Source organism: Choristoneura fumiferana, chromosome 8, assembly GCF_025370935.1.
Source record: "Choristoneura fumiferana chromosome 8, NRCan_CFum_1, whole genome shotgun sequence".
In the NCBI taxonomy this organism is placed as follows: Eukaryota; Metazoa; Arthropoda; class Insecta; order Lepidoptera; family Tortricidae; genus Choristoneura; species Choristoneura fumiferana.
This window is the reverse complement of record NC_133479.1, coordinates 2,029,320-2,045,278: the sequence shown is the minus strand read 5'-3', so window position 1 is coordinate 2,045,278 and position 15,959 is coordinate 2,029,320. Positions and strand designations below refer to the sequence as shown.

Here is a 15,959-nt window from a genome sequence, read left to right as displayed (position 1 = left end):
CGGGAATCGAACCCGGGACCTCAAGCTTCGTAGTCAGGTTCTCTAACCACTAGGCCATCTGGTCGTCAAAATATATATATATATATATTTCGGTCGCATATTAACTGCATCCCGCCCGCGCAGAGGTAAAAATAACAAGATGCTCTTTTGAGATATTGAATGAGATAAATGATAACAAAAAGTAATACTCACGTCTGAAATCGAGTTTAGCTCGATATGTTTCGGGCTAATCCGTAACCCTTCTGGGAGCGCGCATTAGTTTCGTCGGATAGTCGCGCGAGCAGGGCGTGTTGCAGCAGCCGCCAAGTCGCGTTGCTCCCAGAAGAAGGGTTACGGATTAGCCCGAAACATGTCGACCTAAACTCACGGTCTCACGGTAGTTTCATGTTCAAAACTGAATGAGATATCAAAATTTACGTGCGATGATTAAATTTCATCCCGTTTTGGGTAGAAAAGGTCTGCAAAAACTTCCTATTGTATTTTGAATGATGATTAATATTGTATGATTTTTATGTAGAGGTGATTGGTAGAAAATTTGGTGTTGATTGGCCAGCACACGATGACGAAGAAAGACTAGAAAACAACGGATACAGTTCAGTGGATTTATTTTTAATTTTCATGTACATATATATTTTTTTGTATTTTTCACAATATTCACAGTGACTTAACTAAGTTGTACACGATTGTGCCTGAAGTATATATTTACATACCTCGATTCGACATAAGATCGTGTATTTAGTGTGAAATAGATTTATACGGTCAAATTTTTTCGGGATCATTGTATGAAACTAGTTTTAGAGTAGTAAGGTAAAAGATTGTAGTTCATTTCCACATTCCACAATTATTTTGCCCGCCAAGTCGACGGAGCTCTACATGGCGGAGCCCCTATTCCTTTAAACTTTTCCTTTCGGCTAATGAAACTACAGTTTTTAAAGTTCACTTTTTAGCAGAGTTTAGTAGCGGATGCCGAGATAGTAGGACTATGTCTTAGTTTCAAAGTAACATTAGCACAATATAGTCTTTTTCCATTTCACACTAAATTCTCGATTTAACACTGTGCTATATTTTAGCTACACTGAGAGTCCAAAATGCACAGAACTAACAACTATACAAATTACCTATAAATTAACTAAAAAAAATTAAGCACATTTTGAAATTAAGCGTTGAGAAAGTTAACAACTAAAATTAATACTAAAAATTTATTTAATATCAAAATTTTTTCGCAGGGCGCGGCAATAACTTACATAAAACAAAATTATAATTTCAAGGAACTGGGATACATAAGTCGTACTATAAAAATAAAGTAATATAATACTGAAAGTACAGGATTTATCATAAAAACTGGCAGTATGTGGAATGGACTAATATATAGTAAGAAGGATCGGAATAGGTTAAAATATTTTAACCTTTTCAACTGCACTCAATTTTAACCTTTTGCGCGTTTGCGCGTGTGTCTAATTAATGTCTATGACGATATAAAAGATACAGTCAGTTTCATTAATACTATGTAATGTACATAATAATATGTATCGTATATCGTATTTATGACATTGGAAGATCAGTGGTTACATTTTTTAGTGGAACTACTTATGGTTGAACATCGCGGATATGACAATATAAACGTTTTTTTTTTGCAAAATGGGTTACTAATTATAAAACGAGAATACAAATAAGACTTTAAACTGGTGGAACCATTGACGTTGAAAAGGTTAATTTTGTATTTTCTGTTTTTAAAATTTTAAGGATACTAATATCATATCTTAGTTTAAGGTAAGAACATGACACTTAATTGAGTAGGGTATTTGATACCATTAACCAAAAATCCAAGGAAACAGCTCTAATAAAATACATACAATTTTTAACACACAAAGCTAGATCCAATTAACTTTAAAACTTTATAGTAGCTTTGAGATAAATGGGAGAATTGCGTTTTGACAGTTCATAAAAATCATGTCAAACGGTTGATGGTATCAAATAGCCTGCTTTAAAGGATTTCAGATTATTAAATGGAAGCAGGAATTTTGAAAAAGATATGAACACATAATTACACCTGACTTGATTAATCTTTTTACTAGGATAAAGAAACCGTCTATTTTTCAGTCAGATAAGTTTTTAAACTGGATCACATTAAAGTTCAAAAAGTACGATTTACAGATTATGACCATTTTGCTGTTAAGCTTCTGTTAAGTTGAACTATTTATGGTATAAACTTGTATAAAAATGACAAAAATCTGGTTTAACCCTGTCTTACATATCAAAATGGGATCTATTATTATGTCAGTTATAGATTTTATTAACTGTAAATAATTGTATAAGTGTTTTATACATACTTATGTAGTTACATGTATACATGTAATGCAAGCGTCATATGTCATATATTATGAATGAATAAATTTTTCAGCCAGTAAAAGTAAAACAAGATCATTATACAGCAATGTTGGCAGTCACAAAAACTCGTGTCTTCGTTATAGGAAATTGAACCGATAAATCCGCGTTCGTATTTAACTCAAACGAAGACAAAACTGGAAAATAATAACGAATGTAATAAAATTATCTAATGTTAATTTCGTTTGAAGTTTAATTAATGAGTTCGCCCTTTACATTTCTCATTATAAAAATAGAGTACCGCATTTAGACGCTGCCCAAGTCGCCTAATTCAGTTAAGGAAGGATATAATTATGTCCCATTTGGAATTGTATATATGCTCTTGTTTTACTCTTTAATAAATTAGTTAAATAATCGTTCAGTGAATTACATCGATAGTTAAGTTCAGCCGACATTTCGACATGTTACTATGGAAGTTTATGTTTAAATGGCCGTTTTTAGTTGAGTTAGTTTTTTTAGAAATACAACAGCTGCGGTGTTATTTATTTATTAGGAACAATTCTTTGGACATTTTGTGACTGAAAATTATATATTTTAACATCTAAATTGTACTAGTTTTGCTGTATGTTAATTAAAATGAACTTTGGCAATTATTGTTTTCATTTATTTCAGGCTACATTTTTATAAATTATGAGATCGCTACTTAAAAAAGAACGAGATGGACTAGATACTAAATTCTAACTCTGTAAATGATTTTGACATTACCTTTTTTTTTTAAAGACGCTCCACATACTTCCATAGCAAGATGACGATCACTTAAAAGTTAAATTTATAGACGACAATAAATACGATATTTAGAATATATTCCTTTCAACCGTACACTCCCAATGCGTCAACAGTCACAAATGTCACAATCGAGCCACCGGTAGGCTCGAGGTAAATTTCAAATGTAATTTCGCACCTTTTCGAAAAACGCAGAAGCTCGATGTATGCGACAGTTACATTTGATCGCATGCAACGTGCAGTGACCGCGACAGTGCGAAGATGGCTCAATGAGGGCTATCGCGTATGAATTCGCCGCTAGAGGCGCTAGTGTAGCGTGAGGTCTCCGAAATGTCAAATCTCATAGTTTTTGGGTGAGCTATGCGGGTTTATTTATAATTAGAATAATTTTGTGAATATTTTGCAATATCTGGAATTAATTATGGCAAATATGCGTTCCGGGGCAATGAATGTCTGTGTTTTGAGACAGTTTTGTCTTTTGGAAACCTTTGTCCTCCCTTTTTTCCGAACAAAACGGGGACTATGCAACACTGTGGCATGCTCGATATTTTTATGGTACGGTTTTAAGGTGTATTAAATATGATTTTCATCTAAACTGTTTTCACGCCCGTAATAACAGACTCTGAAAGCCACACTTAAAAACCTCACGCAACAGTGCGCCATCTAGTGAGACAAAAAACGATAGCCCTCATTAAGTCGCAGCAGGCGGACAGAATTTGAAGACGAGTTCGTTGACTGAAGTAGTTTGAACAAGTTCATCGAATGCAAAAGAGAAGGAAGTTGTGTAATATGGCCCATAGACGCTACGAAAAATACTAACGATAGGAATGCACCGTTCGAACGGTACCGTTTATCGTACCGTGTATGAACCTAGTTTTGTACGATTTTTAAAAACTGTACCAACGAACGGAACTGTATCAAAATTGTAATAGATAAATTCTAACGGATGCATTTTCTTTTTATTTGACTGGATGGCAAACGAGCAAATGGGTCTCCTGATGGTAAGAGATCACCACCGCCCATAAACATCTGCAACACCAGGGGTATTGCAGATGCGTTGCCAACCTAGAGGCCTAAGATGGGATACCTCAAGTGCCAGTAATTTCACCGGCTGTCTTACTCTCCACGCCGAAACACAACAGTGCAAGCACTGCTGCTTCAAGCGAATAGCGAGCAAGATGATGGTAGCAATCCGGGCGGACCTTGCACAAGGTCCTACCACCTGCAAAAGCATTAGGGCTATAAATAAATCCACAACCGGTCGCCATCGAAACTGAAACGAAACTCGCTACAATAAACTGTACCGCGTGTGTACCGCAAGAATTTACGGTGCTGTCTGATCACAGGGGTTTTCGCAGCGTCTGAAGGCCCTATGATTGTCACTTTTATTTAGGGTTCTTGCTCAGGGTTCTGTGCTTAAGAGGCCATAGGACACATTGCTGGGCTATCATTGGCCGTCTAGCACAGTTTGGTAGTAATCAAATGTATGGAACTGTCAAACTTAAACCGGGTCAAAGTAAAGCTAACCATACCTTTTCCAGCAAGGACGGCCATAAACAAAAAAAAGTACACAATCGGTTCACAGTCAAAAAGGTCTCTACCGGCCGGAGTGTACGCGCTCTATTTTCGATTTTAAACTTAAAGCAACAGGGTTCAGTCTCACTCGTCGTCGGAGGGCTCGGTGCCGAAATAGCGGTCGCCGAAGTTGCCGATCCCCGGCAGTACGTAGAATTTCTCGTTGATCTCTGGATCTAGGGCGGATGTTACGATTTTTACCTGAAAAAAAAAAAAAAAAACATTATTTTTGATTCATTGTAAGGTAATAAAAAAAAACATTGTTTTTGATTCATTGTAAGGTAATAAAAAAAAAACATTGTTTTTGATTTATTGTAATTAAGGTTTGTTTATTATTTTTCTTGCACTCCACACTGAATGACTAATGTCAAACTTTGACGAAGTTGATCTCAGTGTAATAAAACTGACATAAAATTTTCAAATCAAAGCTTGGTGTCAAAATAATAATAATAATAATAATAATAATTTATTCAAAAAAACTCATGTTACATCATATTTAACTTAAGAACTAAAACATACTGTAAAAGAAATATTTACAACAAATGCCTGAACTAGGATTCCCTGTGTTTCAGGCAAAATAATTCTAATATATTTAGATATAATTTAATCAACTTCAAAATCAAATCCAAATTAAACAATGATAATATTGACAGTTTTCTTAATACTAACCTAATTTGAAAGTATAAGCGACATTATAATTAAATTCTTATTCCTTATGCATAAATATAATAAAATTACCTATAATAATGCGACATTTTAGTGATATAAATCAGAAATTATTTCACTATACATAGTAACTTTTCTGTGTCATCGTACGACATGTTCAGTAGGGCAGCTTGGAGTTTTGTCTTACACTTAACATAACTCAACGAATATAAGTCTAGCCTCGCATTCAACCTATTATAAAGAAGTGGACCTAAAAAAACGAAAAATTTTGAAGAAAATGCGCGTTTTGGTGTTCTGTTATTAGGGCAGACAAGATCTTTGCGTCTTTTAGCAGTAGATTCAGTGCTGTAAGGGATTGCGGCGTGCTGTTTTAAGACAATGCTCAAAATAAATAGCTGTCTGACTGTTAGAACTTCACATGATTTATATAGGAGGTTAGTGGGATATCGATAGGGACGGAACGTAGAAACTTTGAGAATCGCTCTCTGGGCTCTTTCTAGGCTTAGTAGCGACGTTTTAGCCAGCCCCCCCCATGAAGAAATGCAGTACGTTAATACATTTTGACACAACGCAAAGTAGACTAGCTTGATTGTCTGAGTATTCGCAATTGAGCGTAATTTTTTGAAAATAAATATCAACTTTCGAACTCTACTGCATAGAGCTTCGACATGGTATTTAAAAGAGAGCGATTCGTCAATTATAACTCCTAAGTATTTTATTTTGTTAGTAATAGCTATGTCCGGACATGTACAACTTTTACGTGCAGGATCTTTACATTCGTGAGCATAGAGCTTAAAGTTTGTGCTGGGGTTAAATGTAGCCTGATATGATTTCCGAATTGCAAACTGTACATACTTAGTTTTATCAGTGTTTAATGTTAGTAAGTGTTGCTGGAGCCATTTATTAACAACATTGAAGCCCAGTTGCGCTTTTTCATAGACTTCTTGATCTGACTCTGCAGAAAACAACAAGACAGTGTCATCAGCATAGGATATAAGTTTGCCACAATCTAAATCTAGTTTACAAAGCTCGTTGATGTAAATTAAAAACAAAGTAGGGCCCAATATGCTTCCTTGGGGAACTCCAAAAGATGAGTTTTTGAGATCAGAGCTGACGGCACTGCCTATTCTCACACACTGAGAGCGTTCGTCAAGATAGTCTGCGATTAATTTTAGTTGGGTGCCCCTTATTCCTAAGAATTCAAGTTTTTGCAATAATATAGGTATAGAAACCGTGTCAAAAGCTTTCGCAAGATCCAAGAATATTCCCACTGTCCGATTTCCCCTGTCGAGCTCCTTCACTACATAGTCAGTCAGCTGATGGACTGCATCAGCTGTTGATAATTTCGGTCTAAAACCGAACTGGGTATTGGCTAAAGCAGACTGTTTCTCCAGGAATTTAATAAGTCTTTGGTTAATAATTTTCTCTAATATTTTAGATATTGTAGGTAATAATGAGATGGGCCGATAATTAGTTATTTGATCTTTATCACCAGATTTATGTACAGGAATAACAACAGCTTTTTTCAAACATTTTGGAAATATACCTTCAGCTAAGCATTTACGGAAAATATAAGTAAGCGGTGAAACAAGGACGTGTTTAAATTGTTTTAATATTTTAGTGGATATATTATCCCAACCAGCAGCACAATCTTCTTTTAGGTTCATGATGATCTGCTCTACCTCAGTTTCATCCGTATCCAACAACGCAAACGAATTGACAGTCCTGTTGCCCTGTTGAGTGCTTGTGCTTGGGGGGATGAAGCGACTGACGTTGTATTTTCTCTGCCAGTTTTTTGCCAATATTGACAAAAAACTCATTTGCGTGGTTAACAGATGTTAGTTGAGAAGGTTGCGCGTGTAATAAACCCGCAGACGATTCCAACCGTTTATTCGTGTTTGTAACATTTTTTAAAAACTTCCACACTTTTTTACTATTTTTGCCGGCTTTGTTCAGTTCGTTTTTATCATAATTATTTTTTACCGTCTTAAGGATATTATTACAATAATTCCGATAACGTTTATAAGTTAATTGAAAAATAGAGTTATTTGGATTCAATTTTGCCATTTTATGAAGTTTATCCCTATGCCTCATACAACGAATTAATCCAGGAGTGATCCAGGGTTTAATGTTATAATTCTTTTTACTTAGCCGATTATAAGTTGTATTTCTCAATATTATTTCTTGAATCGTTGTTATTAAGTAGGACATGCAATTATTCACGTCGTCACAATTATAAACGGGGTCAAAATTGATGTTGGAAAAATCGTCTTCAAGTTTATTTACATTTAGTTTAGCAACTACGTGCGTGCGAGTAAGATTAGGTATACTACGGTTGAAGGTTAGTAGGGCAGCATTGTGATCCGTGACAGTCGAATTAGTCACCAGTGCTATAGATGGAAGGTTAGATTTTAGCATGATATGGTCCAAGCAGGAACCACTCTGATGGGTAGGAAGTGTATGCGCAGGAAGTAAACCGTGAAAGGAACATATGTTTAAGTATTCCTGAGCGACGGAATCAGTGGCTTGTGGAAGAATATTTATATTTATGTCTCCGATTAATACTACGTTTTTAAATGGGGACAAGCTTTGTAGCGTCTCATTTAGCGAGTCAGTAAAGATATTTAAATTTTTAAACGAGGGTGGCCTATATAGAGCTAGTATAGCCAAATCAGACCCAATTTTAATAAGAAGTCGATTACATTCCAATATAATAGGCTCCTCTACAGTAACATTAAGATTATTTCTGACATAAACCACTATTCCGTCGTTCTGATTGTAGTTTTCTGTACTTTTATATACATTATATCCTGACAGTTGAGGTAAATTACTATTCTTACCTAGCCAACATTCGGTTAAAACTATAATATCACAAGTGATTTCCAATCTTTGATGAAATACATTAAAATTATCAAAATTCTTAAAAATACTACGTATATTTTGTGTTATTATAGTAATTGGGTTGCTATAAGACGCTAGATATTGTTTACACCTTTCAACCTCACATGCCGATGACTCAGACACCGAGAAATTATCTAGGTCATCAATCAATCGATTAGTCATAATGTGAAAATAAATAAAGTTCTAAAAAAAACTAATTTAAGTACGGCGCTCTTAGACGCCGCCATAGTCAATGGTGTTAAGGTACCTCTTCTCTGCAAGTAATCTAGCAGGACATTCGGAGTCGCCCGTCTTGTGGCCGCACGGCTTTTTGAAAAACATACAAGTAGCACATTTTGATGGTTCGGCTTTCCTGGTGCATTGTTTGATATCATGGCCAGTTTCTCCACAGTGTCCACAAGTGGAGGTCTCCCGTCGGCAGGACTTGGCGGCGTGCCCGTACTGCTGGCACTTAAAACACCTCGTTACCAAAGTGAAATCCCTTACGGGGCAGGATGACCAATGCACGAACACTCTCTCCTTTGTAATTAAGGCCTTACGTATCTGAGCTGTTACTTCTAACACGTAATTGCAGGTCTCGGCCTCTTTTTTCCCCGACTTATGGCTGAGTTTAATAGAGCTAACAAAGGTTTCGTATGTCATACCTTCAAATGTTCCGGCTAAGTTTTGTTGGAAGATGCAGTTGTACACTTCCGTTTCCTGCATATCTGAAGGCACACCAACAACCACGATCCTCGGTTTGCGCTTGTGCGGTTCATCCACGGTGAGCCCCGACGAGGTCAGCTGCGCAGACTGCTTCAACTTCTCAATGTCGGCCTTGGTATCAGTGCTGATGATTACTCCGCCGTTCCTGGTCTTGTGTAAACTTCTCACCTGCAGCTTCAATTGTTCAGGTCGGATTAATGTCTGAACGAGGTTTTTTGTCTCCTCGCTGGTCTTCTTTTTGTCATTCGGATAGATCGCTACGGAGCTGACATTACTGGGCTGTATAAAGGTCTTCGCGTTTCGTTTTATGACTTCGGCGAAGGAGACAGGTCCCGCAGTAGTTTTCGAAGATTCTTCGATACGTTTCTTAAGGTCCAGTAACTGCTGAGAAAGGTCTTGATTGTCTTCCAGTACCTGCAGGGACTTATGAAACTGAAGAGTTTTTCTGCTTCAATGCCTGGTACTGCACGGCCAATTGTGAAGTGCCATGACCTACTTTGCGGCAAAGATTGCTTATCCTCAGTTTCTGCTCAGAATTCAATTTCCCTTCCGAGGATATAGCGCACACTTCATTCAAGCACTGCTCGATTGAGGACATCCAGTTCTGAATCTCGGACGTCGATACGACTTCTAGAGGATCCTCTGGTCTAGCGGGCGTGCGGGGGGCGGGAGCGGGGCCAGTTGCGGGCGCCGGTGAAGATGGCGGGCTACGTCGCGTCATCCCACTCCGATTAAGACGACGAATTGGGCATTTTGGTGAAAAACATCTAGTTTTATCTCAGCAATTACAAAACATATCAAAGTGATATTTGAAAACCTGATTCTTCATTTCAATGACTTTGTTTTCCAAGTTGCCGAAACACGATTCGTAAAATTTTATAGCACAGAAAAAAATATCAAAGATACCTCTTGTAAGACAGGGATTTGCTTGTTACAGGCAACCCAGATCAAATTAAGATTCCAAATTTTCATATTAATTAGTTTTAACCATACTTCAACCTTCAAGTTGGATTTTATTTTTATTAAATTGTAATTTGTAATAGAAACGACAAAAACCGTTTTGTCGCTTACGACATTTTAATATAAGCTAGCGCGCGCTCGTATTTTGTATGAAACCCTATGAAACCAGTCCCCTCTCAGCGCATGCCTCAGACCGCCGCCGGCGTTGTCAGCGACGGACCTATGCTAGTCGAACTGCCACGCGCCATCGATCGCATATAAAATAATACCGAGCAATAAATGGGAAAAAATGTCGGATCTTCAAAAAGGAAAAAGAAAGGTTGTTTAATTCATAAATGTATGGTTATGATTAAGAAAAGGTGAGTAATCATTATATTTCTACAGTTCACTGGCACAAAACGTAAACAAATCGCCATGACAACGTCAGTTCTTAGTTTGTCGCCATGACGGTTCATGACATATGACATACTAACAAAATAATATGATATTTACATCGAAAGTAACAGAGCTATATTTCCAAAAATTTTATTGATATAATGTGATATTTTGGTATCTTACGGACATTTAAAAGGCATTCGATTACGGTTTGTGCTAGTGCTGCATTCTGACGGCAGAACATTGCAGTAATATTCCCTATCTGCTTCTAGTTTTATACGAGTATAATAGGTAATACCTAAGTACTTACCTACTTTTTAGATAGGTAAGTAGGTAGGTAGGTAAGGTAATTAATAGTTAAAAATATTCTAAAGTATGTGTGTGAACCAATAGTGAACTGCAAGTACCTAAGTACGCGAAAACATTAACTTCTAAACTTTAGAAATCTAAAGGTACTGTAGAAAATCGATTTTATTCCTTTAATTATTGCAATTCAGTGTTTGTACAAAAAGCCATTGACTATACTTACAAAACTATTCATATTTCAATAAGCAGTAACACAAATAATAAAAATACATTATTATCTTTCAGGAAGCAATCATTAGAACAAAGTTCTGAGAATAAAGTCATGGAGCCGTCTTCGAATTTAGGTGGAAATAAAACAATGTCAATCGATTTTATGCAAGGGTATGTAGTGGTATGTATCCATATTAATTTTAAAGATCTACTTACTTTGAATATCAACTCAAGTTAATATCGCTTCATTTTAATTTCGTTTCTTTAGAAAACGAGAAAATTCGCCAATGTATGCAGTTACAAAATGTATTAATCTCGTAAGATTTTAGTACCTACCTGGGCGTTTTCACAAAAAAGCGTATTCATTCTTTTTTTTTCAATTTTGAAAAATATAGTTTTTCCTTCTCAGAATCAAAAGTACAATCGATTCCGATGGTTTAAAAAAAAGTCCCTATCAAAAATGACAGTTTTGTAACGTTTTTTTTTTCATACACTCGGTATGGGCGTCACAAAACTGACTCATAAAGTTTATATGAAAAAATTAAATACATTTTGAAAGAAAAGGTACACTTTTTTTTGAAAACGCCTACCTACCTACATAGTAATTATAGTATAATTAATAACAAATTCAAGTTTATAAATAAGAAAATTTATTTAAGGACTGCAGATAAGAATAATAAGGACCTTCTTGAAGAAACTATGTAGGTCTACAGCTACAGTAAGTATTTCTTTTATTGCCAATTTTTACGTGAGCAGAATAAAGATCATATTTTTTGGTTTGAAACTTGTAAAAATGTTTTTTTTTTCTATTATAGATAGAAATATAATGTGAGAAAAATAACTCATCTCTCAACATAGTATTAGAATGCGCATCTGAAGTATCAGTAAGTTTTGTATTAACTTAAAGCCAGTAAACGAATGTACTTTGGTGTACAATAAAGAGTCGGAGTATTGTATTGTTTTGTACTTAGGTTCTAAAAAGGTTAATTTTAAAGATATAAGACAGCTTTTTTCTACTTTGCCTTTTTTTACTGTGATTTCACTGTATAGTCAGCACCCAAAGTAGCGGATCATTTTTTTACTTTGTCGTATTAGGATATTGCCAAATTTGTATGGTGTAAGTACGTTGTTGTATAACGACAAAGTTTAAAAATACGCAGCTACTTTTGATGCTGACCGTACTGATCTGTGGTGTTACGAATATTTGTATTGTACTAAAAATAACACAGTTGAACCTTAAATAAAAAGTTGACCCTTACAATATCTAGAGTAAAATAAACGTTTGTTTCAGATTGAGACCGAAAATCAAGATTTGGGGCACCGAATAATTGATTTTAATCATTTTATAATGGAACTTGTAAAACTTTCTCAGCATAAGTGTTCGTTTGATTGCAGATTAGCTATAATGAAATTAGTTTCTGAAAATCAAGTACGAGTAGGCTTGCAATCTGAGTTTTCGGTGTGTAGCTAACGTTGACAACTCAAATTATGTTATGTCAGTTTCCGAATAATAACGGTGTTAAATTTGGGTAATTCTGGGAAAATACAAACAAACATAGATGCACGGAAAAACCAGAAAAAGAGACCAGCGCTTTCCTGATTTTTCTGATCTATGTTTCAGTTTGTATTTTCGATGTGGATTTTACGGGATGATCGTAAAAGTAACAAAATTTGGAGTTGAATAAAAAAAAATACAAAAAGACTCCAAAACCAATCTTAATTCTGGGAAGAATAAAATACAGATTAATTGTTTGGTGCGACCGTTGCCGGCGGTGATGGCGGAAAAAGGCCTTTATTTCTAAGAGTTATCTCCTTATATACTAGTTTAACAACGCCTCTTCGGGCTGTTATAGAACTTATTGGTTAAATACTTATTTGAGCTTTGTTACAAATATTACTAACGCCATGCAAGTGATAAATATGTATTTATTGGCAGTGACCACTGCTTTATGCTGACTGTACATGCAGACTATAATACAGAACGGTGCCTACACTTTATCAAGCTTAAAAGGAGCTCCAGCATTAATATGTCACGTAAAAGAAATTGTTATTGAAATAAATTGTTTAAATTGTTTTAAATTGTTTAAATACAGCCATTGCAGATCTGTAGATCTAAATGAATAAATTTAACAAACGGCTATAAATGATTGTTGTCTTTTAATAATGTTTGTAAATATATTTTTTAATATAAATAAGTAAAATGTAAAATATAAATACCTATGTAAATTAGTAAATAACTGTGTTAAGTGTAAATAAGTAAAATATTAATATTAAAAAGATAAATATAAAAAATTACCTGTAAAACCGTATGTTTGTATTATTTACTTTTTGCTCTGCAGTACTTGCCTACATTTACGGCCCGAGATTTCTTATGTCTAATGGGTCTCAACCTACTTACTATCAAATGGACAAATAAGTGGCAGGCGAAATCTATAAATTTAATTTTAATACAAGCTCTTGTCGACTGTGCTTTTTGTGGATTGTACTTGCACTGTCATCCACCCACATAAGTACCTATGCCAAATTTCACGTCAATCAGACCACTAGAAGTGAGTCAAAATTCACTTGCAAGATTTTACAAACAACAACACAACAACAACAACACACAATACAAATATTGCAAGTTAATAAAATTTTGTAAAATAGTTCCATAAGAATAAAAAATTGAACCGACTACAAAAAACCATGAAAATAATTTTCTACCATTCAGAAATCGGTGCCTCAGCACGAGCCAGCAGGAGTGGACCTATATAGTCGTCTACCTCACCTACATACTATACGCGTATATTGGGCTTCAATTACTCCTGCTGGCTCGTGCTGAGGCACCGACTCCAGAATGGTAGAAAATTATTTTCATGGTTTTTTGTAGTCAGTTCAATTTTTCGTTATATTTTTTTTCACGCCTTTCAGTGTAAAAGATCTAAGATACAATAGTTTAATGTCAACTGCTCGTCACCTTTTACAAAAAATTGCTTTTTCCGATGCAGAGACTTTCATTATTGAGGAGTCCTGGTGCATCGTCACCCGTTCCATTTCACCATATGCATTACGATTAACTTAAATTGCTTAGCAACTGTGTTAAAGTCATTGAAATTCAACCCGTGAGGTACTTGTTATCGAGTAGTAGCTCGGTTGGTCAAATGTGGTCTTCATCATCAGTTCCACTTCACGAAATGAAGATTTTCAAGAGCAAATGCACAAGTTACTACTAAAGATATCGAAATTACCATAGGTGTCCCTACAATATTTGAAGACTTCCCTCGATTCCCTTAGGATCCGATCATCAGATCCTGATTTGGTGCATATGGGACCTAATTGAAAGCATTACTAGACGGATGACGGAGTTCTGAGGTAACAAACATAAAAAAAGAAAATACAACCGAATTGATAACCTCCTCCTTTTTTTGAAGTCAGTTTAAAATACTCGTGATTTCATTACCTACTGCTATTTGCAAAAAAAACTAAAAAAGTTGTAAGGGAACTCTAAGACGTCTCTGTCTGTTTTAGCGCGCTGTCTAGGCGCTGTCAGTGTAACATACGGTCGACTGTGACACGCAAGCCGCGTAAAAAGTAGAGGGGTGTGAGCGGGTTGCGGGGTACAAACGCTCTGTTTTCGATTAATTGTTTAGCGATGCGTCACCTTAAATGGACTATTATTTTCCATTTTGACTATTAATTAGGTTTACCACACATTATTTATAACACTAAAAACTAACTAAAATTGTCTTATTAACACCAAATGTCAGTCGCATTAGAAACAAGTGTACACAGCGTAAAACTAGGTCGCAATTCTGCAGATAGTTGATTATAATTATTAATTAAAATATTCAAAAGACGACACGTCCGATCCGATCGGTAAACAATTACGAATTTTGTAATAAATAAATAAATAAAAATAAAAAAATAAATAAAAATGTTATAATATAAGAATGAACTCAAACTGACACGAGACTGATGTCAAAATGTTGTAAGAATGAACTCAAACTGACGAGACTGGTGTCGAAATGTTATACGAATGAACTCAAACTGAGACGAGACTGATGTCAAAATGTTATAAGAATGAACTCAAACTGACGAAACTGATGTCAAAATGTTATAAGAATGAACTCAAACTAAGACGATGCTGGTGTCAAAATGTTATAAGAATGAACTCAAACTAACGAGACTGATGTCAAAATGTTATAAGAATGAACTCAAACTAAGACGATGCTGGTGTCAAAATGTTATAAGAATGAACTCAAAACTGTTGCCAGTGTCAATCTATGATAAGTGTGATGTCAAACTGTGATAAAACGAATGCCAAACTAATGTCAAACTTTAAAGGGTGTGGCATCAAATTGTTATGAGGTTTAAAACTGTGATAAGGATTATGTCTAACTGCGTCAATGTCACTGTAATCATCACTGACCTGCGGGAAGGCGTATGCTATGGAGTGCACGCCTATCTCCGCCATGAGCAGCGACACGAGGCTGATGTTCTCTTCGGGCACGTCGTGGTCGAGCAGCACCCTTATAGCCATGATGGCGGCGGCGCCGGTGGCCACGGTCGCGTCCATCAGGATCACGCGGTAGTCTTTTATGTCTTTGGGCAGCCGGAGGTAGTATAGCTGGAACAGAGAAAGTTTTTTTTTTATACGACTGGATGGCAAACGAGCGAGTGCGTCTCCTGATAGTAAGAGATCACCACCGCCCATAAACATCTGCAACACCAGGGGTATTGCAGATGCGTTGGCAACCTAGAGGCCTAAGATGGGATACCTCAAGTGCCAGTAAACCCTTAAACCCTTTTGTTTCAATTAAGATTGGTTTTTGGAGTCTTTTTGTATTTTTTATTTCAACTCCAAATTTGTTACTTTTACGGTCATCCCGTGAAATCTAAAGCAGAGTTTAGACTTGCAAGAAAATAATGCAAGTTGCATTACATTGCGGCGCTCGATTGACCACTACAAACTCGTTGGTTTACGGCCTCGCAATGTAATGCAACTTGCACGATTTTTCTTGCAAGTCTAAACTCGGCTTAGCGAAAATTCAAACCGAAACTGATGCAGAGAAAAAAAAACAGAAAAAAAGAGAGCAGCGCTGGGAATTGAACCCAGGTCCTCAGCATTCCGTGCTGCGTGCTATACCCCTACGCCACCACTGGACAGGAGTTCT

The 15,959-nt window shown here is 36.0% G+C and overlaps 1 protein-coding gene, 1 long non-coding RNA gene and 1 pseudogene across 4 annotated transcripts in view; 1 reads left to right on the top strand and 2 right to left on the bottom strand.

Moving 5' to 3' along the window:
- Positions 1–588: 588 nt before the first annotated feature.
- The window catches only part of l(2)k01209 (uridine-cytidine kinase-like lethal (2) k01209), a gene marked incomplete in the record, with an annotated part of 39,242 nt that continues 23,871 nt past the window's right edge, over positions 589–15,959 (bottom strand). For all 3 annotated transcript variants that reach the window (XM_074090660.1, XM_074090661.1, XM_074090659.1), the window contains 2 exon segments: positions 589–4,884; positions 15,215–15,412. In XM_074090660.1, coding sequence (XP_073946761.1) covers positions 4,768–4,884; positions 15,215–15,412 — 315 coding nt within the window.
- LOC141430201 (uncharacterized) lies at positions 8,464–9,927 on the bottom strand (annotated as a pseudogene).
- Positions 10,005–12,481, top strand: LOC141430117 (uncharacterized). Its single transcript, XR_012451615.1, has 3 exons — positions 10,005–10,987; positions 11,466–11,524; positions 11,622–12,481. It is a non-coding gene; the product is annotated as an uncharacterized lncRNA (long non-coding RNA).